Source organism: Mixia osmundae (assembly GCF_000708205.1).
Source record: "Mixia osmundae IAM 14324 unplaced genomic scaffold scaffold_3, whole genome shotgun sequence".
Lineage (NCBI taxonomy): Eukaryota > Fungi > Basidiomycota > Mixiomycetes > Mixiales > Mixiaceae > Mixia > Mixia osmundae.
In genome coordinates, this window is record NW_014575561.1 from 248,012 (window position 1) to 272,486 (window position 24,475).

The 24,475-nt window shown below is 54.4% G+C and overlaps 14 protein-coding genes across 14 annotated transcripts; 6 read left to right on the forward strand and 8 right to left on the reverse strand.

The window, feature by feature from the left end:
- Window positions 1–6: 6 nt before the first annotated feature.
- On the reverse strand, window positions 7–2,712 carry L969DRAFT_93113 (uncharacterized protein; the record flags this gene model as incomplete). Its single annotated transcript, XM_014713713.1, has 12 exons — window positions 7–375; window positions 436–529; window positions 582–842; window positions 897–1,297; window positions 1,353–1,466; window positions 1,516–1,675; window positions 1,734–1,909; window positions 1,962–2,140; window positions 2,197–2,329; window positions 2,384–2,493; window positions 2,557–2,611; window positions 2,668–2,712. 12 exons carry the CDS (start codon window positions 2,710–2,712, stop codon window positions 7–9), a joined length of 2,097 nt encoding a protein of 698 aa, XP_014569199.1.
- Window positions 2,713–2,820: 108 nt separating this feature from the next.
- On the forward strand, window positions 2,821–3,877 carry L969DRAFT_47020 (uncharacterized protein; the record flags this gene model as incomplete). The annotated part of the gene is made up of 2 exons (XM_014713714.1): window positions 2,821–3,793; window positions 3,843–3,877. 2 exons carry the CDS (start codon window positions 2,821–2,823, stop codon window positions 3,875–3,877), a joined length of 1,008 nt encoding a protein of 335 aa, XP_014569200.1.
- Window positions 3,878–4,020: 143 nt separating this feature from the next.
- On the forward strand, window positions 4,021–5,517 carry L969DRAFT_102063 (uncharacterized protein). Its single transcript, XM_014713715.1, has 6 exons — window positions 4,021–4,307; window positions 4,371–4,431; window positions 4,485–4,598; window positions 4,655–4,768; window positions 4,827–4,908; window positions 4,956–5,517. The coding sequence occupies exons 1-6, from the start codon at window positions 4,088–4,090 to the stop codon at window positions 5,271–5,273; spliced, it is 909 nt and encodes a 302-aa protein (XP_014569201.1). The 5' UTR covers window positions 4,021–4,087; the 3' UTR covers window positions 5,274–5,517.
- L969DRAFT_46186 (uncharacterized protein) lies at window positions 5,286–8,939 on the reverse strand (the record flags this gene model as incomplete). Its single annotated transcript, XM_014713716.1, has 3 exons — window positions 5,286–6,482; window positions 6,543–6,758; window positions 6,813–8,939. The coding sequence occupies 3 exons, from the start codon at window positions 8,937–8,939 to the stop codon at window positions 5,286–5,288; spliced, it is 3,540 nt and encodes a 1,179-aa protein (XP_014569202.1).
- A 168-nt stretch (window positions 8,940–9,107) lies between these two features.
- On the forward strand, window positions 9,108–10,925 carry L969DRAFT_93117 (uncharacterized protein; the record flags this gene model as incomplete). Its single annotated transcript, XM_014713717.1, has 5 exons — window positions 9,108–9,816; window positions 9,867–10,109; window positions 10,157–10,254; window positions 10,304–10,832; window positions 10,882–10,925. The coding sequence occupies 5 exons, from the start codon at window positions 9,108–9,110 to the stop codon at window positions 10,923–10,925; spliced, it is 1,623 nt and encodes a 540-aa protein (XP_014569203.1).
- A 54-nt stretch (window positions 10,926–10,979) lies between these two features.
- L969DRAFT_15927 (uncharacterized protein) lies at window positions 10,980–13,270 on the reverse strand (the record flags this gene model as incomplete). The annotated part of the gene is made up of 4 exons (XM_014713524.1): window positions 10,980–11,696; window positions 11,744–12,015; window positions 12,064–13,190; window positions 13,239–13,270. 4 exons carry the CDS (start codon window positions 13,268–13,270, stop codon window positions 10,980–10,982), a joined length of 2,148 nt encoding a protein of 715 aa, XP_014569010.1.
- Window positions 13,271–13,440: 170 nt separating this feature from the next.
- L969DRAFT_85757 (uncharacterized protein) lies at window positions 13,441–14,101 on the reverse strand. Its single transcript, XM_014713718.1, has 4 exons — window positions 14,017–14,101; window positions 13,891–13,956; window positions 13,754–13,843; window positions 13,441–13,699 (listed from the first exon to the last, which is right to left on the reverse strand). Exons 1-4 carry the CDS (start codon window positions 14,039–14,041, stop codon window positions 13,623–13,625), a joined length of 258 nt encoding a protein of 85 aa, XP_014569204.1. The 5' UTR covers window positions 14,042–14,101; the 3' UTR covers window positions 13,441–13,622.
- A 1,134-nt stretch (window positions 14,102–15,235) lies between these two features.
- Window positions 15,236–15,699, reverse strand: L969DRAFT_93119 (uncharacterized protein; the record flags this gene model as incomplete). Its single annotated transcript, XM_014713719.1, has 3 exons — window positions 15,236–15,312; window positions 15,367–15,456; window positions 15,621–15,699. The coding sequence occupies 3 exons, from the start codon at window positions 15,697–15,699 to the stop codon at window positions 15,236–15,238; spliced, it is 246 nt and encodes an 81-aa protein (XP_014569205.1).
- Window positions 15,700–16,126: 427 nt separating this feature from the next.
- Window positions 16,127–17,149, reverse strand: L969DRAFT_22529 (uncharacterized protein; the record flags this gene model as incomplete). The annotated part of the gene is made up of 4 exons (XM_014713593.1): window positions 16,496–17,149; window positions 16,378–16,443; window positions 16,245–16,331; window positions 16,127–16,194 (listed from the first exon to the last, which is right to left on the reverse strand). Exons 1-4 carry the CDS (start codon window positions 16,878–16,880, stop codon window positions 16,127–16,129), a joined length of 606 nt encoding a protein of 201 aa, XP_014569079.1. The 5' UTR covers window positions 16,881–17,149.
- Window positions 17,150–17,162: 13 nt separating this feature from the next.
- L969DRAFT_46151 (glycosyltransferase family 90 protein) lies at window positions 17,163–19,595 on the forward strand (the record flags this gene model as incomplete). Its single annotated transcript, XM_014713720.1, has 4 exons — window positions 17,163–18,429; window positions 18,479–19,166; window positions 19,215–19,306; window positions 19,354–19,595. 4 exons carry the CDS (start codon window positions 17,163–17,165, stop codon window positions 19,593–19,595), a joined length of 2,289 nt encoding a protein of 762 aa, XP_014569206.1.
- Window positions 19,417–20,104, reverse strand: L969DRAFT_616843 (uncharacterized protein; the record flags this gene model as incomplete). Its single annotated transcript, XM_014713721.1, has 4 exons — window positions 19,417–19,750; window positions 19,803–19,828; window positions 19,877–19,934; window positions 19,985–20,104. 4 exons carry the CDS (start codon window positions 20,102–20,104, stop codon window positions 19,649–19,651), a joined length of 306 nt encoding a protein of 101 aa, XP_014569207.1. The 3' UTR covers window positions 19,417–19,648.
- Window positions 20,105–20,218: 114 nt separating this feature from the next.
- L969DRAFT_93122 (uncharacterized protein) lies at window positions 20,219–21,781 on the reverse strand (the record flags this gene model as incomplete). The annotated part of the gene is made up of 1 exon (XM_014713722.1): window positions 20,219–21,781. One exon carries the CDS (start codon window positions 21,779–21,781, stop codon window positions 20,219–20,221), a length of 1,563 nt encoding a protein of 520 aa, XP_014569208.1.
- Window positions 21,782–21,903: 122 nt separating this feature from the next.
- Window positions 21,904–23,069, forward strand: L969DRAFT_46352 (uncharacterized protein; the record flags this gene model as incomplete). Its single annotated transcript, XM_014713723.1, has 2 exons — window positions 21,904–21,978; window positions 22,035–23,069. The coding sequence occupies 2 exons, from the start codon at window positions 21,904–21,906 to the stop codon at window positions 23,067–23,069; spliced, it is 1,110 nt and encodes a 369-aa protein (XP_014569209.1).
- Window positions 23,070–23,155: 86 nt separating this feature from the next.
- On the forward strand, window positions 23,156–24,459 carry L969DRAFT_46363 (uncharacterized protein; the record flags this gene model as incomplete). The annotated part of the gene is made up of 4 exons (XM_014713724.1): window positions 23,156–23,697; window positions 23,752–23,922; window positions 23,977–24,109; window positions 24,160–24,459. The coding sequence occupies 4 exons, from the start codon at window positions 23,156–23,158 to the stop codon at window positions 24,457–24,459; spliced, it is 1,146 nt and encodes a 381-aa protein (XP_014569210.1).
- Between the last annotated feature and the right edge of the window lie 16 nt (window positions 24,460–24,475).

Below are 24,475 nucleotides of genomic sequence, written 5' to 3' on the forward strand. Positions count from 1 at the left end.
ACGCAATCAGAATACAAGTCTGGCAACATGCTCCACCTTTCGCTTCGTGCCCTGCACATAGCCTAGCATCGCGAGTTCGGTCACGCCTTGCACGAACCGAGCCTGGAGCTCTCGCTCTCGCTCTTCGTTCGGCGTTTTCTGCCGCTTGCGAGAGTGCGCATCCCCTCTGCTTGAGTGCTTGCTCTGGTCTGCTTGAGCTTGCTGGAATGCATCATGCCAATCTGCCAAGTTGACAAACTTGCCCGCATCTTTCAGCAACCTCAGCATCGTCACGATGTCTGGTGGCGGCTGATCAATCTTTGAGCCTGGCTTGAGTATCGACGAATAGTGACTCATGGCCAGCTGATGGTCCTCTAGTGGAGAAGGATGCAGACGCTGCAGCAAGCAAATCGACATACTGAGCGCCAAACGACGTCGATAGTGCAGAGAGCTCACCTGCTTGAGGAGACGCGCCGGCTTAGGCTTACAAGGCTCGCCTGGCCGCCAGATCTCCACAAACGTCTGACCCGCCTCGGCATGGATCGCATCTCTGCTTGAGTCATAAACATGCCGAAATGGAAAAAGAATTGGTTGAGACATACGTGACGGTTTCGTGGAACCAGTCTGATAAATCCGAGCATAGCGTCCGGTAAGCAAGGTCATACGGTGCTTTGTTCGGCGTGACGCCGCCAGTCATATATTGCCGGCTCTGATGCGAAGCTCGCAACTGGTCATTGAGCTTGTCCAGCTGCTCGTCATGGGCCTGCAGGGTCTCAATCCAGGGCTGGCAAAGTGCTTCATCCGCCCTGAGCATTTCCATGGTAGCCGCCAGCCATGTCTTGCAATCATCTGACCGAGCCGATCTGAAAGACGCGCAGACCTTAGCGAGTAATAAAGGCGAATGAGCAGGCTCTCACCTGAGCATCTGCGCAAGCTGACCGGCATATGCTTCCAGCTTGTTCGCGCCTTCAAAGTGGCCCCGCAAACGAGATTGCGAGCTGGTCTGCGCCTGTGGCCATACGTTTCCGATTGTGTCCATCAGAGCGTGCGCGAGTTTCGCCTGTTTGCGCAGACTAGCTCGCTGTCGAGCTGCGGCTACGAGCTTAGACCAGATGGGATCGGCGGTATCCTCTTGCTCGTGCGTTCGATGCGCCAGTGGACGTTGGCTCGCGTCCAAGGCAGCGTGAAATGATGGTAATTGGTGCAAGAGCATGAATAGCCGCTGGCGTACTTCGAGCGGGATGTCATTTCTGTGCAACAGCTCTACATCGACAAAGACCGAAAGCGGATTGGCTGAAAAGTGAAGGAGATGCAGCATCTGTTCGCGGCTTGAGGCGTCAGACTCAGATGTGTGATGACACACTGCGACGAACATGTATCTCTCTCGCTAGCATCGTTGGAGACAGGTGCTCCTGCTCAAAGCTGCGCTCGAGCTGCTTATACATCGAATTCGTCAAGCCGAGTGATTCCGGAGTATCTATGAAAACCTGCGCTCATATGAGCAAGCTGCTGCGCGAAGGTACTTCGGAGCCTCACTCGACGTATGATGCGGGAGAACGCCTCGCTTCCGAGCTCCGAAGTGATGGAGACACATCGGAGCTGGCTGAGCAAATCGACCTTGGAATCGCGCTCGAATATCTCGATCGACGTAGCGATGCCGAAGATGAAGGCGAAGGGTATCCTGTCAGCTCGCTTGCTACACAGCACTCCAGCATTGAGTTTCTACTTTTCAAGATTGTTGAAGTGTGACATGCCTGCAGGCGTGGACGAGAGCGGCCAGCGTAGTAGCATTGACTGCCTCAAAGTCTTCGACAGTGATGACAATCTTTGGCCGATCTTGTACATTCAGCATGCCATATTTATGGTCGTACCACGCCGAAAGCACATCGATGTCGTCCAGAGACAGTGTCTTTGTCTTGCGCGTCGTTTGCTACGGGGCGCATCAGCCGCTAAGGACCCTTCCCCGAGCACTTGGCGCGCACCTTGCTTTCTTCCTCCTCCGAAGAAGAAGCGAGCACACGCTTTATGAGCGTGCGGAAGAGGAATCTGAGCGTGACGAAATCTCTGCTGGTCAATCTGACGATGATCATCGACTCGTCACTCTCATTGGCCCTCTGTGTGAAGGCTTGTAGCAAAGTGCTGAGTCCGCTCGAGCCAGTACCTGCAGCACGTCATCGGCTGAGACAAGTCGGATGGTCACATGTTGAACGGGCGCACCGGAGAGCAAGGCAGCAGGAAGCAAGCGTTTGGATCCAAGAGGCCGAAAGAGTGAGCGGGTGACGCGACCTGATTGACGAATAAAGTCGAAGAGTGCTTCGAGAGTCGTTGCTTGGAGCTCCCTCAACACATCCTGTGGGTCCAGACCTTCACTATTTTGTTCTGGTGAAGAGTGGCGAGTACGCACGTCGAGCTGAGCGTTGCAAGCTGACCAGGCGCGCTCAAAGGCTTGTTGGCGCATTCGTGCTAGCTTGTCGTCCGTTTCTCCCATGGCGGACAAGACTGGGAAAGGGCAGACTGACGCGAATCGAATCATGTCTGAGCTCTGTGGTCTTATCGTTGTGCTCCCTCACCACGTACAAGGCTGGGGCACTGGCTCGAGTTGCTCTTTCTCATGAGGTATGCGAAAGCATGTCTGCAGTCGTGCTGGGCGGATCAGAACCGTGGCTGCTGAGAGGTAGCGTCTCCTGCCTGGTCGCTCGAAAGGAAGTCGTCCTCATCCTCGCTCAAGTCCATCGTGTCGACGCAGTTCGCAGCGGCGCGGTCGCGTGCAACGTTGCTTCACCTTGCCACCGGTGCGACCTCCCTCCCTTGGATTTGTCAGCAACGACTCTCGAGCCAAGCATGGGCGACCTCATCCTCATCACGGGCGTGACTGGCTTCTTGGCGACCCATGTCGTCGGAGCAGCACTCGAAGCAGGCTACAAAGTCCGCGGAACTGTCCGGGACCTGTCGAAAGGCGACAGCCTGAGTGAGCTCTATCCGTCACGCAAGGATCAGCTCGAACTGGTTGAAGTGAAGGATCTGATCCACTCTGACCTCACCGAAGCCTTCAAAGATGTCAAGGCGATCATCCATACTGCCTCGCCCTATGTCATCCAAGGCATTGAGGATCCAGAGAAGCAGCTGCTATCGCCGGCCATCGAAGGCACGCTCAATGTCATGAGGGCCGCTCGAGCAGCAAGCGTACAGCGAGTCGTCATCACCTCGTCGTTTGCTGCAGTCACCCTGTTCGACAAGGGCGGACCATGGCGCGACTATACTTACACAGAGGACGACTGGAATCCTGCTACGTTCGAGCAGGCCAACGATGCTAGCAAGCCCGGTGCTTGGATTTACTCTGCTTCGAAAGCACTGGCCGAGAAGGCCGCATGGAACTTCGCAAAGGAGAACGACATCGAACTCGTCACAATGTGCCCGCCGATGATCTACAGCAAGACGATCCAAAAGGTGACCAGCAAGGCCAAGCTCAACACGTCCTCCGCTACGATCTATAATCTCATCTCCAAGCCTGCCGAGATGCCGGACAATCGATTGCCGCTGTTTTGCGATGCCCGCGACGTTGCAAAGGCTCACGTGCAAGCGTTGAAGACAGACGGAGCAGTCGGTCATCGCGTACTTCTTTGCGGTGGTAGCTATACTTGGCAAAGTGCAACAAAGCTCTTGCTTGAGCAGCGACCCGAGCTCAAAGATCGTCTGCCTTCGCTGGACAATGTCGAGGACGAGACACGCACGATCGCGAGACTCGACACAACCATTGCCCAAAGAGATCTGGGCATCCAGTTCATCTCCTTTGAGCAGTGCTTGCTCGATTCGGGTGAGTCATTGAGCCCTACTATGAATATCCAACTGACGAATAGCAACAGTCGATCAGCTACTCGCTATGGAGAAGCAATGGTAGGATTCGTGCGCCAGGTCACCTACCCCTCATCCTTTCTAACCAATAGATCTCTCAATGCATCTCAATTGTTGTTGGCGTCCCCTACAGCTGCAGCAGCCAGTCACGCGAGATGACCGGCCCGGCCGCATCTGTGGACACGTAGATGCCACGTGGTCGCGGATCACTTGCGTAGAACGGACCTCCAGCCGAGTTGAACTGAACACTGAAGATATGGCGGTGACCCGACGCAAGTCAGGGAAACAGCCAGAGACTGCGACGGATGAGCTGTCATCGGCTGATCAGTCAAGCCCGTCTCGGCTCAAGGCACCTGGTCGGCCGGACAAGCCGAACAAACTACAGCGAACGCTCTCCAATGGCGTCGTCAGAGGGCATTCGGAAGAGCCAGGCATGACAGACGAGAACGTCTTCCTCTTCGTGCCCAACATCGTCGGTCAGCTTCCGCCTTCTCGGGCTGTTCCATTTGGGCTCCATCGCTGAACGCGCGACCGTGTAGGCTACACGAGAGTGCTGCTCGCCGGCGTGGCTCTCACTTTCATGAGCTATCACCCAAAGTAGTACGTAGCGCACCCTGACAAGCAATAGCATGCGCGTTGACATCGCATCGTAGCTGCACGGTGGCGTACATCATCTCCTGCCTCCTCGACGCCGTCGACGGCCAGGCAGCCAGAGCGCTAGGGCAGACCTCAAAATTCGGCGCAGTCCTGGATATGGTCACCGATAGGTGCGACAGTATCGCGACAGCAGTCTCGCGCGGCCTGATCGTTCGTCTTGCTGCAGATGCACAACATCATGCTTGCTCTGCTTTCTATCGTCATCGTACCCCAGCCTGGCGATGCTCTTCCAGGGCCTCATCACGCTCGACTTCAGCAGCCACTACATGCATATGTACTCGTGTGCTACCTTCATACGCCTGCTTGACGCTGCCTAACGCTGACACGCTGTGACACAGATCACTCGTATCTGGCTCGGCGTCACACAAGAACGTCACCGCGCAGCAGAGCTGGATTCTGTGGTCCTACTACAATAACAGCGTGCGTATCTTACTCGAGCTACAGCTATGACTCACGGGTTCAAGCAGCACACGCTCTTCTTCTTCTGCGCGGGCAATGAGCTCTTCTTCGTATGCCTCTACTTGATGAAGTGGTATCACCAAGCCATTGGCATCCGTAGTCCGCTCATCTATTCGCATCTGCCCGTCGCGATACTCAAGATCGTTCCGCCGACGTACTGGTCTGCGCTCGAGCGGCTCACATGGCCCCAATTAGTCGCAGCCATAACTTTTCCGATTTGTCTAGCGAAACAGATTATCAACTGTGTCCAGCTGTTCAAAGCATCCATACAACTTGCAGAGATTGACAGGGAAGAGAGATTCGCAGCTCAGCAGAAGTCTAGGTAACGGAGATAGAGATCATCTGTCAACAATCGTACATTTGTACTCGGCGCCTAATTGTAAACTAGAACGAGATCTATTCGCACGAATCTGCATTCTACATTGCTTGACATATATCCGCTTACATCCTGTCAGCCATGTCAGCAAACTCTCACTCAATGTAACAGAGACATACTGGAAAAGGAACGACAGGTCCTCCGGCGTAAGCTTGCCGAGTGCTTCCTCTGAATCGCCGAGAGCAGCAGCGCTCATCGAACGCTTCTTGTCTTGCAACTGAATGATACGACTTTCGATCGAGTTCTCGATGATGACTCTGAGAACCTTGACAGGTCTGTGCTGCCCCAGACGGTGCACACGATCGGCAGCTTGTAGCTCGACAGCAGGATTCCACCAAGGATCGCAGAGGATGACGCGTGATGCCTCTACCAGGTTGAGTGCTACGCCACCTGCTTTGAGTGAGAGCAAGAAGACCGTGCAATCCGTCGTCTCTGTGAAATAATTGATCGTGCGATTGCGGGCTTCGGGCGTCATACTGCCTTGCAAACGAGCAATTTTGTAGCCTGCGAGTTGCAGACGACGAGCCAGAATGTCGAGGAAGCTAGTAAACTGAGAGAATATCAATGTCTTGAGCGTATGATTCTCGTTGCGCGTCTTGCTGAGCTCCTCCACGATGGCTTCAATCTTGGTACTTGTGCGCCATTTCCCAGGATCGATACGTGACAGCATGCCTTGACGGGCTTGCTTCTCATCGACGTCTTCAATCGTCTCTTGCTCTAAATCGATCGACAAGGGTAGATGACAGACTGGACAATCCGGCGTGACCCCGTGTATCGCAGAATCGATGTACTGCCGAGCACATTCTCTGCAAAAGACGTGCTTGCACTTTGCACTGATGATCGGATCCTCGGCTTCGTCCAGACAGATTCGACAAGTATGAATATCTGTAATCTGGCCAGACGCTTCGAGCGCAGAACTGAGCCCCTTGGCTGTTTTTGACTTGAGCACAAGATCGGGATGATCTGCCATCTGACGCATGCGAGTGATGAGCGTAAAGATGTTTGAATAGTTGTTGAGCACTGTATTGGCATCGAGGAATGTCGAGAACTTGCGCTGAACACTCTTATACAAACTGGTGTAGAGTTCCTCCTCTTCTTCTGTAAAGTAATCGCGTCGAACGGTCATCTCACGAGGCGGCAATCCGAGGTCATCAGCGCGCTCGAGCTACAGCCAGTTAAGCGTCATTAGCCAAGCAAATTGGCTGAGAGACAGCGAGACGCTTGCCTTGGTGCGCCGAAGCATCATGCGATCGAGCAGAATCTTTAGCTTTGCGAACGCTTTCTGGCCGGGCGAACCCGGCTGGGCACCATGTTTCTGGATCGGCTTCAAGATCTCGTTGTTCCAGAAGCAGACGTGCTGCATTGGTGTATGCCCGCATTGATTGCAGTGCCTTTGATCCTTGAATGACCAATGCAGTGATCGACAGTCGCAAGCCTGTTCCACGCGTCTGATCAGAATGACTTCGTGTGGTCATGATAAGCGACTGACCTTGCAGAAGTAATGTGCAAAGGGCTCTGCGCCCAAAAATCGAATGAGCGAGTATAGTTCGCCGACTCGATTCTGTAGCGGCGTCCCAGACAGGCACCAGCGGAACTGTGCATCAAGCGCAAAGGCAGCCTTAGCGGTGTTGCAGCTTCGCTCCTTGATGTTGTGGGCTTCGTCAAGAATGACGCGATGCCATTGGATCTGATGCAGCAATGACTTCTCCTTGCGGATCTCGCCATTCCTCCTAAAGCCCGAATGCTGCCGTCTGAAAGCAGACTCGAGCACAGCGTAGCTCGTCAAGATAATATCGTGCGATTTGAGTTCCTGCATGTTGCCCGTTCTGCTGCCTCCATGCCAGACACATACTCTGACATTGGAAGTAAACTTGTCGATCTCGTTACGCCACTGCATGATGGCTACCGTAGGCGCAACGATGAGAGTATATCTGCCAGAACCGGGTTGATAGTCTGACAGGATGAGCGAGAGAGTCTGAATGGTTTTGCCCATGCCCATCTCGTCTGCCAGCACCCCGCCTGACCACAGGCCCTTTTCCTGCTGTTTCATCCAGTAGAGACCCTCTAGCTGGAAGGGAAGCATCTTGAGCGATAAGCCAACGGGCTGTTTTGCCTTGATAGGCTCCACTACTTTGACCTGGGCTTCCACGTCACCCCAGACGTCTCTGAGCTCCGGATGATGTTCCATCAGCTTGAGGTGTGTTTTCTCCTGCCATGTCAACCGAGGTCCCTTCTTGACGGCTGCGCGCTTTCGCTTCTTCCTGCCGTCTGCTCGCACGGTTGTAGGCGCTTCGAGATCAGACTCGCTCGCAAGTGACGACAGATCAGAATCATCCTCTGAAGCCGAGCCGTCATCAGCAAAGACACCCTCGGCAGATGGCGAGCGAGCAGGCGTCTTCACTTTGGCTTTTGCTTTTCCCTTCTTTTTGGCAGCCGGCGCGACGCCTTTCCCCATTTTAGTCAGCGAGTCGAACATGGCATCCATGCCCTCAACACTCGTAGCTCGCTTTGGTAAAGGCTTCATCTTGCGGCCTTTAGGAGCCGTCCTCTTACTGTTCATCGATGTAAGTCTTTTGGACTGAGCCGCGGCAGAGCTCGGGCCATCTGGCACATCTGAGTCCGACGAGCTCGAGCCTTGAACGAGAGCAGACGCTATAAGATCTTGAGCCTCCTGTAGCTTGCCCATGCCGACGAGTGAGAACACCTGAGCTACGTATTGCTCAGGCAGGTTATCGGGGACAAAGTCGGCAGCAGACAAGGTCGAGGAGACCCTCCGAGCAGCTGCAGGCCTCTTCGGCTTCTGATCGACTTCAGGTGTATCTTCATCTTCACTGATGACGACTTTGCTCTTGCCTTTGCCTTTGTCGACAATCGCTTTGCTTGCTACAGCGGGCTCGAGATCTGACTCGGCGTCGTCCGAGATGGAAGCAGACTGAGCGTCGATATTGTCAACACCATCTTTGTAGTCAGCATCGCCTTCGCTGTCAGAGTCGCTTGTCTCTGGATCAGGCAGGCGATAGCTTTTGACGCTGGCAGCAGCGCGACGTCTGGGCGTGCCTCGCGAGGAGCTTGACGCGACGGGAGCTGCTAGCTTGCCCGAAATCTCGACGTGCTTATGAGCCGGCTCATCTTCCTCGTCATCATCTTCGCCTTTTGGGCGGCGAGGATGAATCTTGTGGTCAACAATATGGGCAAGTTCATCTGCCTGCTCGAGCTCATCCTCGCTTGGCTGATCATGAGGCACCGTGGCAGGCTCATCGACTTCATCTTCGCTTCCAGAGTCGCCTATGTCATCGACATTGTTGTGCCTCTCGGATGGCAGTACGCCGCTCTGATTAGAATAAGGCAGGTGGTCGTGCGGTCGCGTCGTGTGGGCAGATCGGTCATGCTCGAGCTTGTCTGCTGCGGGTGAGTCGTACAGGGACGTGGTGGGTGTCGTCGTGCCTGTTGTGTGTGCGTGATGGGTCGTCATACGTTCGTCAGAGTCAGAGTCGATAGTCGTGATCACGCTGGCGGTCGAAGAAGACGCAGCGGTTGCGGGACCGCGCTTGTGCACCGGCGTCGTCTCTACTGCCTGCTTAGCTTGGCCATACCTTCGCGGTCCTGGGCGAGCCATTGCCGCTGAAGCCTTGCCGGCTGACTCGGACTCGCTCTTGGGTGCCACCAGATTTTTTTGACATCAAATACTTTGACGCGCCTCGTCCGAACAAGCTACAGCTGCCGCCATGCCGCGCGTGCACGTCAAGCAAAGTAGAGCGACGGCAAGATGTCAAAGCTCTCCATCATGAACTTGATCAACGAAGATGCCGGCAACCTGACGCCAGTCAACCCCTTTGACTCGACGCCAGCAGCGACTTCAGATGTTGAGCCATCAGACGACGATGATGCAACGCCCCCAATGTCTATTGCAACACGAACCCCTGCGCTTGCTCCCACTGCTGTGGTAGCTTCTGTCCCCAAGCGAGCACCAATGAGTGCTCTAGAGCACTTGAATGCGCTCAAGTCGCGCACCGCCCCGACCAAGTCAAGCGATCCATCAAGGGACGAAGCAGCAGAGATTATCCGTCAGCTTGCCCCTGCGCCTACTGCTACAGCTACACCTGCCTCTCAGACCAATGTAGCAAGAGAGCCTTCCCACACGCCCGCTGTTTTTCTAGACTTACCCGAAGGAGCATATAATCCACGCAAGCGAGTCTCCAGAGCAGATCATGTCTTGCGACCGATTAGCAAAGCAGAATTCGAGCTCATGACTGCCTTGTCACTGCGCAATCCCCTCCGAACGAGCCATGCCATCGGCGTGGAAGAGCCTTCGTGGTACAAGCGCTACAAGCCAGCCGCCAAGAATGGCATGGACGCAACGGAGTCGCCTGTACTGACGAAACGTAAAGCCGTCGAACCTGCTGCTGCAGCCGAATCCGACACGAACAAACGGAGGAAGGAGGTCGAGCCTGAGCCTGTCGCCAGCGCAGATGCGCAAATCGTCGCCCATCATTGTGCGTTGACTCAAAACTGATCCATGCAGCGCGAGCTCACACTCAAGCAGATAATGTGAGACCCAACGTCGGTGTACATGCCAGGGACGAATCGCCGATCATCGGTCTGAAGCGGTTCAATAATTGGATCAAGTCTACACTCATGGCTATGTTCGCCCTGCCACACTCCGAGCAAATCGCAGAAGCCAAGCAACCTGGCCGATGGGGCCTCAAAGTGCTCGAGCTGGGCTGCGGAAAGGGTGGCGATCTGCATAAATGGGACAAGTTACATACGCAGCAGCTCGTAGGAATAGGTGTGTCTCTTCCCCTCTTTTGCTTTCGCGACTTACTAGGGAAGTAGATGTCGCCTCCATGTCGATCGAGCAAGCTCAGTCACGTTACAGGGGGATGAAGAGGTGTAAAGTCAAGGCGCAGTTCTACGCAGCCGACTGCTTCTCTGTGAGTGAGCTCTGGCCGAGATTTTGTTGACTGACAGCGGTTCATGCAGAATTCACTTTCGTCGATTGTCGAGCCAGAGGTACTCGCCCAGCCGTTCGATCTGGTCAGCATGCAATTCTCGATGCACTACGCTTTCCAGTCTGCATCGAAAGCACGCATGATGCTCGAAAACGTTTCACGCTACCTCAAGCCAGGCGGACACTTTATCGGCACGGTACCCAACGCTGACATTCTTCGAGAAAGGCTCGAGGCGATTCCTGAAGATGCAGAGGCGCTCGCCTTTGGCAACGAATACTATCGCATAGAGTTCGATTCACGCACCGGTCCGGCCTTTGGATTCAGATACACATACTTTCTGCTCGATGCTGTGGAGGACGTTCCCGAATTCCTGGTCGATTGGGAACAATTCGAGCAGCTCGCGGCAGAGTATTCTCTCAAGACGGTCTACAGAGCAGAGTTTCACGAGCTCTTCGAATCCAATCAGCATGACAAGAGAGGTGCAGAATCTCTGCAAAGAATGCGCGTCGTCAATGATCAAGGTCAAAGCGACATGACGCTTGAGCTATGGGAAGCAGCCAGTCAGTTCATTCGCGCTCACTCCTTGCATCTGGCTGACGCATTCATCAGACATTTACTGGGCATTTGCCATGCAAAAGGAAGAGTCAACATAGAGTGTGATTATTGAGGAGTACAAGTGTCTGTTGTGTCGTTTAGGCAAAATTAGGTCACCAGCCAACAGCGGGTGCTTTGATAGGGTATCTGACCGTCTCGCCAGTGCTAGAAGGTCCCATATCACGTTCAATCTGGAAGCTGAATTCGAGCTCTCTCGTCTCGTGCAAGTAAGTCTGAATGCTGTAATTGCGACGACCGTAAAGTAGCGCATTGCCTCGAGAGCGGCCAGCAACATCTTTCTTGAACAACGGCACCATGTCCTCGTCTATGCCCTCTTTGTGCAACGTCTTGTGCGTCTTTGAGCCGAGCTTTGACATGAACAGAAGCATCTTGTCGGGCGGAGGCGTATTGACAATGGCCGAAGTGATGACATTGAGAATATACTTTGGATCCTCCTCCGGCTTCGGCTTCTGAATATCGTACGTTCGTCCTACTGCCGCACAGTGCACATCGCCAGACAAGAAGGTGATGCGAAGCTTGCGCTCCCTTGCAATCTTGGTCAATTCGCCAATGAGCCAATTGCGTTCGGGCTTGTGAGGTGTAGCGCAATAGTGATCCGACAAGTCATCAAGCAACTCCGCATCTGCGTTGAACTTATTCGTGAAGCTTGCTAGGCCGAGCATTTTGGCGCGGCTAAGCGCAACGAGCGGATTGAATTTGGAGGCTAAAAACTTTTCGGCAAATACCATGCGAGGGTAAAGGATAGGTACGCCGAGTAAAATGACTACTTGGCTGACCGAATTCGGTAGCTTGCGCAATTGATCGAAGACCTGTCTGGCTCGTCAGCTTACTATATGGCATGCACTACGAAGCGTACCATAGCATAGGTCTCGGCTGTGCAGATTCGATCCTTTCGGCGTTCGGCGCGACAGTCGAGCGAAAGAAGGGCGACGTCCGGGCCGAGGTAGAGTAAGAAAGAATGTGACGGGTAAGGTATGTAGTAGTTCTTGCTGCCTAGCAGGATGCTTGGATCGACGTGCCCGGTCAGCTTGCCTACGCCCAATTGCTTGTCGTCGTGATCGGGTACAAGGAAATTCTGGAAAAGCAAGTACCAGAAGTAGTTGCGAGAGCCAATCGTATTGAAGATCGCTGCTCTGTGTCAGCTCTGGCTGAGTCTGCTCAGTGCAAGACACTCACGACTCTGCATAAGGTCGTCATCATAAGAGCCAAAGCCGTCAATGAGATCATGATCGTCGAGCTGATTTGACATTGGGATCCTGCCAATTGCTCGTCCGAACGCGCCGCCTCTGAACCACTCGCAATACCAGTTGAATGCGAATCTGTCGATGGCGCCTCTGATCTCAGGCGTGCATTCCATCGCCATCTTCTTCTTCCCGTCAGCATTCTTGAGCCAAGGCTGAAGCTCGGCTTCGTTGACGAGCTTGTCGTTGTAAATTTGATCGCCGCCCCCTACGAGCAGATGGAAAGGCTTGACTGCATGACCACGGAGGATATCCTCCCAAAGCGGATATGGTCCATTGAAGTTCTTCGGGTCAACACCGGCGCTGAAGCCATTGCAGCTATGTGCAATCCATCTGAAGTTCTGCTCCTTGCCGGGCACGAAAAAGTCGAGAGACTTGCCGCCGTTGATCGAATATTTCACGTCCATCTCTTCATCTTGCAAGGGAATCTCTAGCTTGAAACGCCAGAAAGACATGTTGCCCGATTGTGCTAGATGTGTATAGATTTTCTCGCCAAGCACATGCTTTAGCATGCCGCCGTGTGCGCCATCGCCATTGACAGTGCCATTCGGCTGAGGACGAGTCGCGTCCGCGCCATTAACCATACCATCGGTCTGCTGGCTCGATGCTTTCAGGCCTTTATGCGACATCGTGAGCGTAGGCTCATGAGAATAGTCCGAGCCAGTGTCGGCGGTGACGATCATGGCGAAGCCGATCCATACTTTGGCATCGGTGACAGTCGCATAACGCAGCATAGGTCCGCACATGACTTGCAGATGAGGTTCCATCAGTCCCCGTGCGCTTCGTCTGCGCTCTTCCTCGCTCGCATCCTTTGACAATCCAGGCGCAGAAGTCGTGTCACCCTGGCCGGTCTTAATGGGCAGCGGTGCCTGACCGTCAACGTGCGAATGATCATCCTTGCTTTCGCCGCCCGGAACATGATAGGGCACTTCGTTGAGTGTCTCCTGGCCTAAAGGAGGCTCGTATTTGGCCTTGGCTTGCTCGTCGCTGTAGGCATCCTCCTCCATCGGCTGGGTCTCATCTTGACCATGAACGCCATACTTGCGCTGTTCCTTGTCCGCCCTGTCACGCGATTGAGCCCGAGGGTGCGCAAGACGGTGGTCTCGTTACCTGCGTCGAGTTCTGAAGCCCACATCATCCATGTTTGCACCACTAAGACGGAGGAAGACACGGGCTGTCGTAGACGAGTGCCAAGACAATGGTCACGTGTGCCCCTCCTCCTCCTCGTGCCATCAGGCGCCGCGCTGTCGCATCACTCTCGTGGTCTCATACGAAGCTACGAGTCATCTGACTCGGCTCAGTCCCTAGTCTGCGACAGCGATGATATGCACACAGCGAAGCATTGCCTTGCCTGCCGCGAGGTTCTCACAGCTACTTCGCATCGATGAGGACTATGTCCGCGCTCTTGGCATCGACTAGCGTATTGCATCCGCATGCCAGGGTTTTGGACGTCAAGCCAGTGTATGACCCATCGGAGAGAACGTTCTCGGTCTTTCAGAAAAAATTGCCATTGATCTTAGGTCCCTCACGACCATCGCAATAACCTTCCAGCATGGCACATCTGACCTCAACTGCGAAAGAACCACCACAGTGAGTTTGCAACACCGCGAATGCAGCGGACTGACATATTGGAGTGAAGAAGAGGCCGGCGCACGTCGGATGAGAGTCTTGACGACAAATGAGTTTAACGCGCTTGCTGTCGAACACAAAGTCGTCTAGACAGTAGCATGAGTTCCGAATGCCTTTAGACGATGTGACGCACGCTCCATCGCACCGAACTGGGCTTCGATTAGAAATTCGGCCAGGCAGCATTTTGATATGGCATCGCCTAGGGGGAAATGGGCCTTTCAGTGCCGCAGTCACTGATAGATTCGAGCACTAGACAGACCCACCGACCCGGCTATCGCTGACATCTCTAGACGTATTGTTGCTCGATAGTCTAGCATGCCTGGCAGCGTCGTGCCTACCTTGCCCCCGTTGCATGTTGGTAATTTTGTCCAGGCTTTGCCACGATCCCTGCGGCGGCAGCTCACGGTCTCATGCCCTTTGTCGTTGACAATGACGAGGAAGCTGAAAGGCTCTTCTGACGTCTGAAAGATCTCGTTGAAGATCTGATGCGCTGGGAGGCCTTCGTGGCATACCGCCCGACATGGCGATAGGGTCATCGTATACCACCGTCTAAAGAAGCCAGGTTCTGGACCAGCATAGCATGCTCGAAGCCACAATAGAGTTAGATAAAGCGAACGCATGGAGAGCAGTAGGCGCGACATGCGAGTGCGCCGTGAGATGAGTTCAGAGGCTTTGCGTCATTTGCGCTTGCGTGCTGGGCAACATGCGAAACACGCGTCCGCCAACGAGCCCCTCTCAGACTCGTTCTTCAAGCTGCGAGGTGCACGCGTCACTATGCGCGTTTTCTGTGCAATGCGTTCCGCGACGATTATTGCTGTCTAGCGGACCCGGGTCGGGGGACGATCCAACCTAAAAATGCTTGCCGTTCAATGCCAACCCTTGATAGCCAATGCAGCAACCCTCGAGCATGAGGGATCCCGTTCAGACTGGAGATCGATATGATGCTGTGTGCGATTCTGAGGTAGCAGACTTCCTGCGCGACGAGGAAGAGGATGGCGTAATTAGTCCGAGGCTGAATCCCCGCAGATGAACTTCACATGCTTGCCAAGGAATCGAGATCATCGAGATGTAGTCTGAGCATTGAGTGACACCTTTTGTCGTATACAGCTCGGCAAGGCAACGGACGCATGCGATCGAACCGCCTCGATAAAGTGTATTCAGGCCTGCGGCGCATACTCCAAGCATGCCGAGAGCCGGAAAGAGAGCGCGCATGACTCGATAAGACGGTAGAGCGAAACGCTAATGTGCCGAGGGAGGATGTTTTGCTTGTACTTTGGCGCACTCCACGAACGCCGTTGTAATGCGCGAGAAGCGTAGTCGCTGCACCGCCGTTGCTTTGTTACGTCGACATGCCCCTCATCCGGTAAATCCGCCGACTTGTCAGCAGATCTCATCCGATCGACTGGCGAACTGCAATTGGCGGCAAAGTCTGCATGCTGTGCCAGCGAGGGCTTGACCCATTGGCCAGCGCCACCCTGTTAGAACTTGATGCCGTTGTATGCTGACCCCTGTAAGCCCTCGCAATATCCCTCGAGCATGACACAGTCTAATTCGACTGAGCTGAAGCGTATGAGCAGCATGCAGTGAAAAGTTCGGACACAGTACGCACAATTCGTCAGGAAGAAGAGGCTGGCACAAATGGTACCGCGCTCCTTGCGACAGACGAGTTTCACGTGCTTACTGATAAAGTTGAAGTCAGCTGTGAAAGGGTATGAGCTTGGACAGATCAAGTTGCGGCAACATGCGCTCCATTGCCCCAAATCGAGCATCGATTGTGAATTCCGCTGTGCAGCATTGGGAGAGCACATCGCCTGTCACGACGACTTGAGCTGCCTTTGTTGAGATCTCGCACGAACGACCGACCAGGCAAGCCCGCTACAGCCGACATTCCTAGCGTCATCAGCGCCTGGTATTCGAGCATGCCCGGTGGTACCGGATCCATCCTTCCTCCTTCGCATCTTGGCATTGGTGTGCGAGACTTGTCGCGAGGCAGGCGACGACAGCTGAGACCTCCGCGGCCTTTATCGTTCACGGCAACCCGATAGCGAGTAGCCTCTTGCGTTTGAAAGACCTGATTGAAGATCTGATGATCTGGAAGGCCTTCGTGGCAGACCGCTCGACATTGCGACAAGGAGATCTGGTAAAAGCGGCTTGTCGAGCTAGGCTCTGGACCTGCATCGCATATTTGAAGCCAGACAAGAAGCAAGAATAGCAGTAGCATTGATTGGCCAGGTGAAAGATGATCTGGACAGATACGTGCACGCGTTCAATGGTCAACTGACTTTGTTCCATTCAGGCGCCACGCAACAAGCGCACTGACGTGTCTCTGGTCGATCGACCAATTCTTGGTTATGCATGCATATGAAGAATCACGCGCAAGGCCCCGAGCCTTGCAGAACGCCGCAAGAATCGACGCTCACCGTGCAGCCCAATTCAACTGGTTGCATGCGTCAGCTCATTGTCAGCCTATAGCGTCGACACACTGACAGTCGCTGAAAAGAAGGTCTTCGCAGAGGGTGTCATAGTCACGACGGCAAGTAAGCGTGGCTGCCTTTCCTTCTAGCTGGTACCCGCCTGCTCGGCTTGTGAGCATGCGCAACGTCACGGCTGGCCCACCTACGACCAGCAAAGCCATACAAGGCAGTGACTGCATACTCTGCCCTGCAGCAGGTCGCTATCGGGTCATCTATTGTAGCTGATCAGCTGAGGCGTCAAATGCAGATTAGAACCTGACATACCCATCGAGCCACCGATGCGGGTCATGTTCAGTGTCATCTGGACCGTGTACGCGACCACACTGGTCGTTGCGAGCTTGGAGATGCCTTTGCAATCTGGTAATGGTGCACTTCCATCACCTGCTACATTGTAGCATGAGATTTCCCGCCTGCCGCCGAACGGATGTAGGCCCAGGCGGGAGTGACTCTCCGCCACTGTCTCGAACGCAGCCAAGAACACTTGATGATAACCTGCTACCTCTCTACACACCGCCTGACATGGACATATACGCATTGAATAGTACCGGTTCAGAGGTTCGGTTGCTACACAGGACGCTTCCCTGAGACCGAGAAGCGAGAATAGGACAGACAGGAGGATTCCTGAGCCCCTTTGAGCGTTGCCTAACATCGTTTTGCTGTCTGCGAGTTACTTGCAGAATGTCGCGAGAGTAGTGCTGTTTGGGTGACAGGGCGACGCTCGGATGAGAAAACATGGATGACATGTGACAGCGAACGAGAGGGGTTTAAGTGGTCGCCAGATGACCTTCTCCGGAATACTTCCCCGCGTTTGACATTGGATATATTTGACGCGCGCGAGTAAACTCCAACAGCGAAGCTCAACTTGCGACTCGCCAAAGGCTCCGCATCTGGAGTGATGATATCGACCCCGTTAGCGGCATGCTCGCCTGCAATGAGCTCACCTGCTGGTCGGGCATCGTCTCGCTCTCGGGTGAATGTCGGCGACGATACGAGCTGTCAGCAACCAACTCTCAGCTTTCCGAGTCCGTCACCTGCTGGTCAGTCTGCGAGCCGGTCTCGTCGGAACGGTGAAGCTGGGTTCGGTAAGGCCGAGTACAATGGAAAGTCTCACTGGCGTCAGCGATCACAAGGTACGAACAATCTGGCACGCTCGCCATTGGCATTCTTTCGTACAGCAACGACCACTTCGCCGCGGCTGTCGCCTTCGCCAAAGAGCGAAGATCCTGACGGTTCCTTCTCAAAGACCAGGAGAGATCGCGATGGCCATCGAAAGCACCTGAGCGAGTCTTTGGCAACAATTGGAGAAGCGAAACCGACAGGCGTGCTGGGTAGCTTTCTGAACGGCTTAGGCATACCCAAGAGCGAATTGCAACGCCGTGGTCACGCCGGTCGGCTTATCAGACCTCCAAAATCAGCCAGTCGAGTATTTCGGCAGATCTCGCTGGGCCTGCTCGCACTCACGACCATCAGCGCGCTCTGGATCTACGTGGGCACCTCGAAACTCAGAGCAGAGCAAGCCACATTGCTCGACGAACCTGAGACTAGTCTGCGAGACTGGGCAAAATATTACAAAGATCTGAGCCTATCAATCATCTCTATCCACGACACAAAGCCAGCCGCGCCCGCTCGACCTCGTAAGCCGACTGGACCACAGAAGCACACGCGACTGCCAAATGGCTGGCTGGACGTGAACGCAAAGGCGCCGCATCCGATACTGGAACTCATCAGAGATGCTCAGAAAGACTGGGAAGACAAGCTCAGCCGACAAAGTCAGACGTACGAAGAAGCTGTCGCAGAATACAAAGACCGATATGGTCGCAACCCGCCCGCAGGCTTCGAACGATGGTGCGCATTTGCGCATCGTCACAAGATACAACTTCCGGACGAATACGACCAGATCGCGCGCGATTTTGAACCCTTCCGTGCGTTACACCATAATGATTTCGTCCATCGACATCAGGCGATGCAGCAGCGCGATCATACGTTCACAGTCGCCATCGCAGAAGACGGCTCGGTCTCAGTCTTTGGGCCATATGCTCATACACGCCGAGCTGCCGAAGTGACCGACATCTTCTGGCTGTTTAGCTCGGAAATCAAGCGAGCTGTCAACTTGACCTTTATCATTGATGATGAACCAGCGGTCGTGCTGCCGTGGGAGGAGAAAGACCGCCTGCTCGAGCTGGCTCGGCACGGTGAAAGTAAGCTGTCTTCATGGCAGAGCGAGTCGTACTCACTTTGTCTTGACAGAGATCGGTCCATCGGAGCACTATCAACTCCATCACACGCATAACACTGCTGGCTATTCCAATTATGCGCTCGCATGCGCGCCCGACTCGGCTCTTCGGCATAGCGAGCGCAGCAGACGACCGAACCAGGTCGTCGGCAAGCACGCCTTCATTTATGATCACCCGACGGCAGCAGACGTCTGTCGCAATCCAGAGGGTCGACATCTGCACGGTCATACTGTCGGTTCAGGTGCCAATCTAGGCCCACTCGTACCTCTACTAGCTTTTGCGAAGATGTCGCTCAACTCTGACATCCTAGCGACCCCACTCGAACAGTATTCTGATACATATATCGGCTATGACCCACCATGGGATGAGAAACCAAGCAGCAAACTCATGTGGCGAGGCTCGACGACCGGCGCGGCATTCCAAACCGGCAGACCATGGAAGGACTCTCAGCGCGCACGCTTGCACTTCATGAGCCATGACACCGAGGGTGAGCGCGAGATCATGTGGACTGACCAAACCGGCGCGACACGCTTCAGCAACATCAGCACTGGCTTGCTCAATGAGCTCTACCTCGACGCCAGTCTTGCCGGCCGGCCAACGCAATGCGACGAAGAGACTTGCAACTATCTGGCGCGTAACGTCCGCTTTGCGCCGATACAGGGTCTCGACGAATCTTACAGCTACAAGTATGTCATGGATGTGTACGTCATTTCGTCAAATTGTCCTGGCTTGGCTGAGATACGAAGCAGCGATGGCAACGGCTGGAGCGGTCGCTTCCATCGTCTCATGAGCACCAACTCGCTCGTCCTCAAGAGCACTGTCTTTCCAGAATGGTATCAAGGTATGCATCTCAAGCTTGTTATGCCTGGAGCTGATTCGCTTGGGCAGATCGCATCGTGCCCTGGTATCACTATGTACCGGTTCGACTCGACTATGGCGATATCTACGATATCATGGCCTTCTTCAGAGGCAACGACGAAGGCGTTGGCGAACACGAAGCCATGGCGCGTCAGCTAGCGGACAACGGGCGGACCTGGGCAAGGGATTTCTTCAGAAGAGTCGACATGGCAGCTTATATGTTCCGCCTGACGCTCGAGATGGCGTCCCTATTGGATGGGACAGAAGATTAGATTTGTACATTGCATGCTTGCTGCCGATACACAACTAGAGCTCGCCAGCGAGCTCAGAAGAATCCTGGTGGACGAACAGCACCCCCTCTGCCACCTGCCACCACGGTCGAACTTTCTTGACCGACTGCTACACCGAAAGGCGTAATGAGTGCACCCTGCTCACTCATCGTCAGCTATGCTCTAGAAACAGGCTGCCTTGGCATGTACCGATTTTTCCTGAGTTGCAACGCCGCCTGCGCGAAGATAAGCAGACGGCACACATCACATCAGTCCGAGCTTACCTGCCCTACCTCCCACAACACCAGGTCGTCCGAAGCCAGGGGGAGGCGGAGGCCGAGGCTGCCAACATGATTAGCAAATGAGATGTATCAAGAGCGCAGAAGACGCACTGATCCAAAGCCCGGCGGACCTGGTCGACGCTCCTCCAGCTCGGTCGGCATTGCAGACACAGTGAGTGCAAAGGCGAGCACGAAGAGCAGGGCACAGATGGTCAGCAGTGAAGACCGCATGGTACCGTACGTCCGCGGTATCTGGCAAAAGCGCTTGCAGTCCTTTTGTAGTAGGCGTCCAAAGTCACATGGGGTCTGTGCGTGGGTACGTCGACCCAAGCCTACCTAGCACAGCTAGTGGGCTTCCTCGCTTGCTTCCGAGTCTCCGTTCTCATCGTAGTAAGATCGAGGTAGCACGTAGACCGATTCGACATCCAGCCGTTCTGAAAAGGCGGGACCCGCAGTATGTGCCTTGACACGCTTCACGAATTTATACGTGCCTGTCGTGCGCAGTACAAGCGCTAGTGAATTGTGATGAGGCACAAGGGTGAGTAATTCGGAATTGTCGCCTTCTTCGGGCTCGCCATCGAGGTAATGTAGCGTTCCACCCCATTCTGGCTGCCATTCCACAGGTTGACGATGCCAGGTGAAGACAATGTCGAGACCTTGAGGGTCATGGCCTTCGTCATGCAGCAGAGTATAGTCGCCGGGAAGGAAGCAACGTGGCATGGTCCGATGCGATTGCGCAAGTGGCAGGCCAGTTACGTCTGTGACCCATCTGTGAAAAGCGCTGGACTGTAACAGGCGCCCGACGATGTTGCTTTCCGCACTGGCAGAAGCAAAGCGTCGCAAGTACGGCGGACCTAGCATGGTCGTGGGTGGTCCTGTTGAGATCAACTGCTCTAGAGCTTCATCTGTCAGGAATGACCGTAGTTCGACAGACGACTCTTCTGCGAACTGCTCTCTTATCTGAGCTTGGCTATTCGTATCTAGATAGGTCGGATTAATCAGTTGCAAGTCTTGGTCCTTCGTCCACATTGGTGTGAAGCCACGCAGAGCGAGGCGACAGTCGAGCGAGCCATGATACCAGCCCGAGATGGACAGCCGACCTTTCTCACTGTCGAGCACCTCTGTGACTTCGTGATACGAAGTGGCAGTCACTTCGAAGAACGCAATCTTGCCTCGTCGGGGTTTGCAAACAAGCTGGTCATCCTTGCAATCTCGTGGTTCGTAGGATCGGTCAGTATGAAAGACAAGATCTCCGCCATTGTCCCATTCGGTATCGACAAGGTATAGGATAAAAGCGACACGTCTGCCCGACATTGATTGATCCGCTGCCTTGATGTTATCATCATGACTGTGCAAGTGATCACCGGTCTTGTAGATGTGAGATGACAGATCTGGTCTTGCAGTGTGATCGAGCTCCACGCCAAGCAGACCCTCTACGAGCTGCACGAAGGCAGGACTGTACAACGCGTCTCTGAGCTTGCCAAGCGGGCTTTCAGATTTGACGAGATCAGCAGAAGCTAGATCGGCCGTGCCGTGGTACGAGAAGAGATCAGACTCGTTGTGAGTGTACTTGAGCTCGGTGCGCAGCTGCTGTTCGACTTGGTCAATCAGATCTGGACGAAAGACGTTTTCAAGCTCGACGAGTGAATGTGGCCGCGTGAAGAGCGTGTCTGGCCATGTGCGCTGCTTCTCCTTGCTGCCGGCTCGGTGCACGTCAACGCTGCTCGATGAGAAGAGCTGCTCTTCGTCTATATAGACGCTACCACGAGCAGATTGATGTGCCTGGGATGTGTCTGCTTGCGGCTGGACCTCATGACTCGCTGCTGGCTTGCTTGAGCTCTTTGAAGCTGCCTTTGTCTTGCCATTGGTGTGCTCGAGCTTCTGCCGCTTTTTGACATGCTCAGTCATCGTCAGTGCCGGCTCAATAGCCTTTCCTTGGTCGAAGTGACGATACCAAAAATGTGTCCGCGTTGGAATCGACGTCAAGCTTCAAGCTGCATCATCAAGACCAAGCTCAAGCAGCGCCAAGGATGAGCGTCATCCCAGCGAGCAACTCAGAGCGCAAGGCTGCAACGCATGGAAGCTTACAGAAGAAGCACATCAAGGTTCGCAGGCCGCTTAGCTGCTGCACACAGGACTCAACGAAGTGCTGATCATGCAGAGAACGAGCGAGTTAAGACGACCGACAAGCGCTGCAGATAGCAACGAGAGCGACTCAGAAGATGAGGAAGCCCGAGAGAGAGCACAGGCACTGCTAGACGCTCGACTGTCGTCACGCTATCCCCGTCAGATCAGCGCAAAAGTGATTGGCAAACGTAAAGTCCAAGAGGAGTCAAGCGAGGAACAGTCAAGTGAGGACGACAATGCAGAGCTCGATCGACTCTTCGCTGCACCACAAGTGACCACCGCTCGTGCATCAGGCGGCACGGCAGCCAGAGAACCCAAAGTGACAGTCTTTCATGATCCGAGTCGTGTCTCGACCTTGCCGGCTACAGTGACAGCAAGCAGGAAAGAGCTCAGAGCGTTCATGTCGCCGAGTACGGCAAAATTGCTCGGTCATGAGCCCGAAGAGACCTATATCATTGCAAAGCAGCGAAAACGCGCAGCTCAAAAAGCGAGGGAGGGTCCCCAAGATGCAGAGACAGACGCGGCGCAAGAGAAAGAGATGGCCAGTCTCGACAGTACGCTGCAGCGCATCATCTCCACTTTGCCTCTCGACGGATCTGCTCGTCCTGGAGCTTCCAGGGATGAGATCAGTATGATCATGCCCCGTAAAGTTGATGCGCCTATTCAGAAGAACACGCCACTGCCGCTCGTGCGAGCGTTGCTATCAAGTCGACTGAATCGAGCAAAGAACGAAGCAGAGAATGCTCGCAAGGCAGGTATCGTCACCGGCCGCTCATCGAACAAATCAAACAGGGCTGCAATGCAAGGTCACGCTGGCGACATTGCAATCACAAAGCGCGAGCTCGGTCTTCAGGCTGGTACTGAAGAAAAGCGAAGGAAGGAGGCCAGAGGCATCGGATCTAGATTTGGCAAGCTTTCGGGATCGATGATCAAGCTCTCCGCTGCCGAGTTACGGCTCGGTGCAGAAGGCCGCACGTTTGCAGAGGGCTCCCATAAAGCAGGTGGGAAACCGAAAAAGGCCCGAGCAGGCAAGCAACGCTCCGGTAGTAAAGCAAAGAAGCGTCACTAGTCACCCTGTTACTCGTCGCTCCGTCTCATTAGCTTTGCCAAAGGCGTCGTCTTGCCAATCCAAGTCTACAACGACCGAGAACAGATATGCTGGCCATTCTCTGCTTGTTTTTGCACACCGTCGCAGCCTTGTCCTTGCTTCAAGATGTCGTATTGCAGCGAATAGAAGCGAATTTGGCGCGTGGTCCGAGACCAGCATGGGTTATTGGCACACAGCTCGAAGCCGTCACAGAGCTTCACTACCCCCAGTCAAGCGGCTTTGGCAAGGCGCCTTTCTCCTCTGCCGGTCCCACTCCTACAACAGTCGTCGATCTAGCTCGCTCGGTCGTCATCCAGCGAGATGGTTCCGGTTTGCTCGTGCCGGGATCCAGAGCGGCGTCAGATACGGCTTCGATCGGCACAGGCGTCATCCTAGCATCTTTCTACGGCTCGGAGCCCAAGGCGTCGTATTCCCAACCTTGGCTGATCCCTGCAACGGCTCCCGTCGGGTCATCAGCATGGTTCATGCGAGCGGCGTATGACCAGATGGAGTTCCTTTTGACCAAAGTCCAGCGCACGCCTAGCGGCATCATCTCGCATGCGCAGAATAATTTGCAAATCTGGTCAGATGCAGGCTACATGCATCCTACGTGAGTGCATCGCCGCCTCACCCGCTTCAGGCTGACTGTGGGGTCTGCATGCAGCTTTATGGCGTACTATGCAGTGGCGACAGGCAATCGCACGATCATGGAGATGGCTATCGAACAAGCTGTTCTCATTCATGATGCTCTTGTTGACGAGCAAGGAACTTACCGACATATTCTCGGCGGTCCCAACGAAGACCGGGGTCATTGGAGTACAGGTACCGGCTGGAGGTCAGCGAACCGTGCTAAGTTGCTATGAATCAGCTGAGTTCGACAGGACCACAGTGTTGCCGGTATCGTTCGAATCATGGCGACGATACAGCATAGTCCCTGGAGTAACGCGCTATCGACTCAGACAGCTATCCTCACAAAGATGGCGACGAAGGTGCTCGCTGCCGCCTGGAGCAACGCACTTCCTGTCAGTCCCTCTCCAATGGTCCACACGTGTCAGGCTGACGTATTGCACAGTCTGGCGCACTGATGAATTATCCAGATAACGCAGAGTCCGATTTTGCAGATGCAGCATCGACAGCCCTCATCGCATCTGCCACCTTTCGCTTGGCAGCTCTCACGACCGTCAGCAACAGTCTCCTTGACAGTGCAGAGAAGGGTAGATCCTTTGTGCAATCACAAATCGATGCCGACGGCTGGCTCACTCAAGTCGTCAATCCTGTTTCGATCAGGGCGCTGGGCGAACGCTCGCCGGAAGCGCAAGCGTTTGTGCTCCTCATGACTGCTGCCCATCGTGATCTGCACCATCAAGACTAAAGCCCTAGCTTAATGC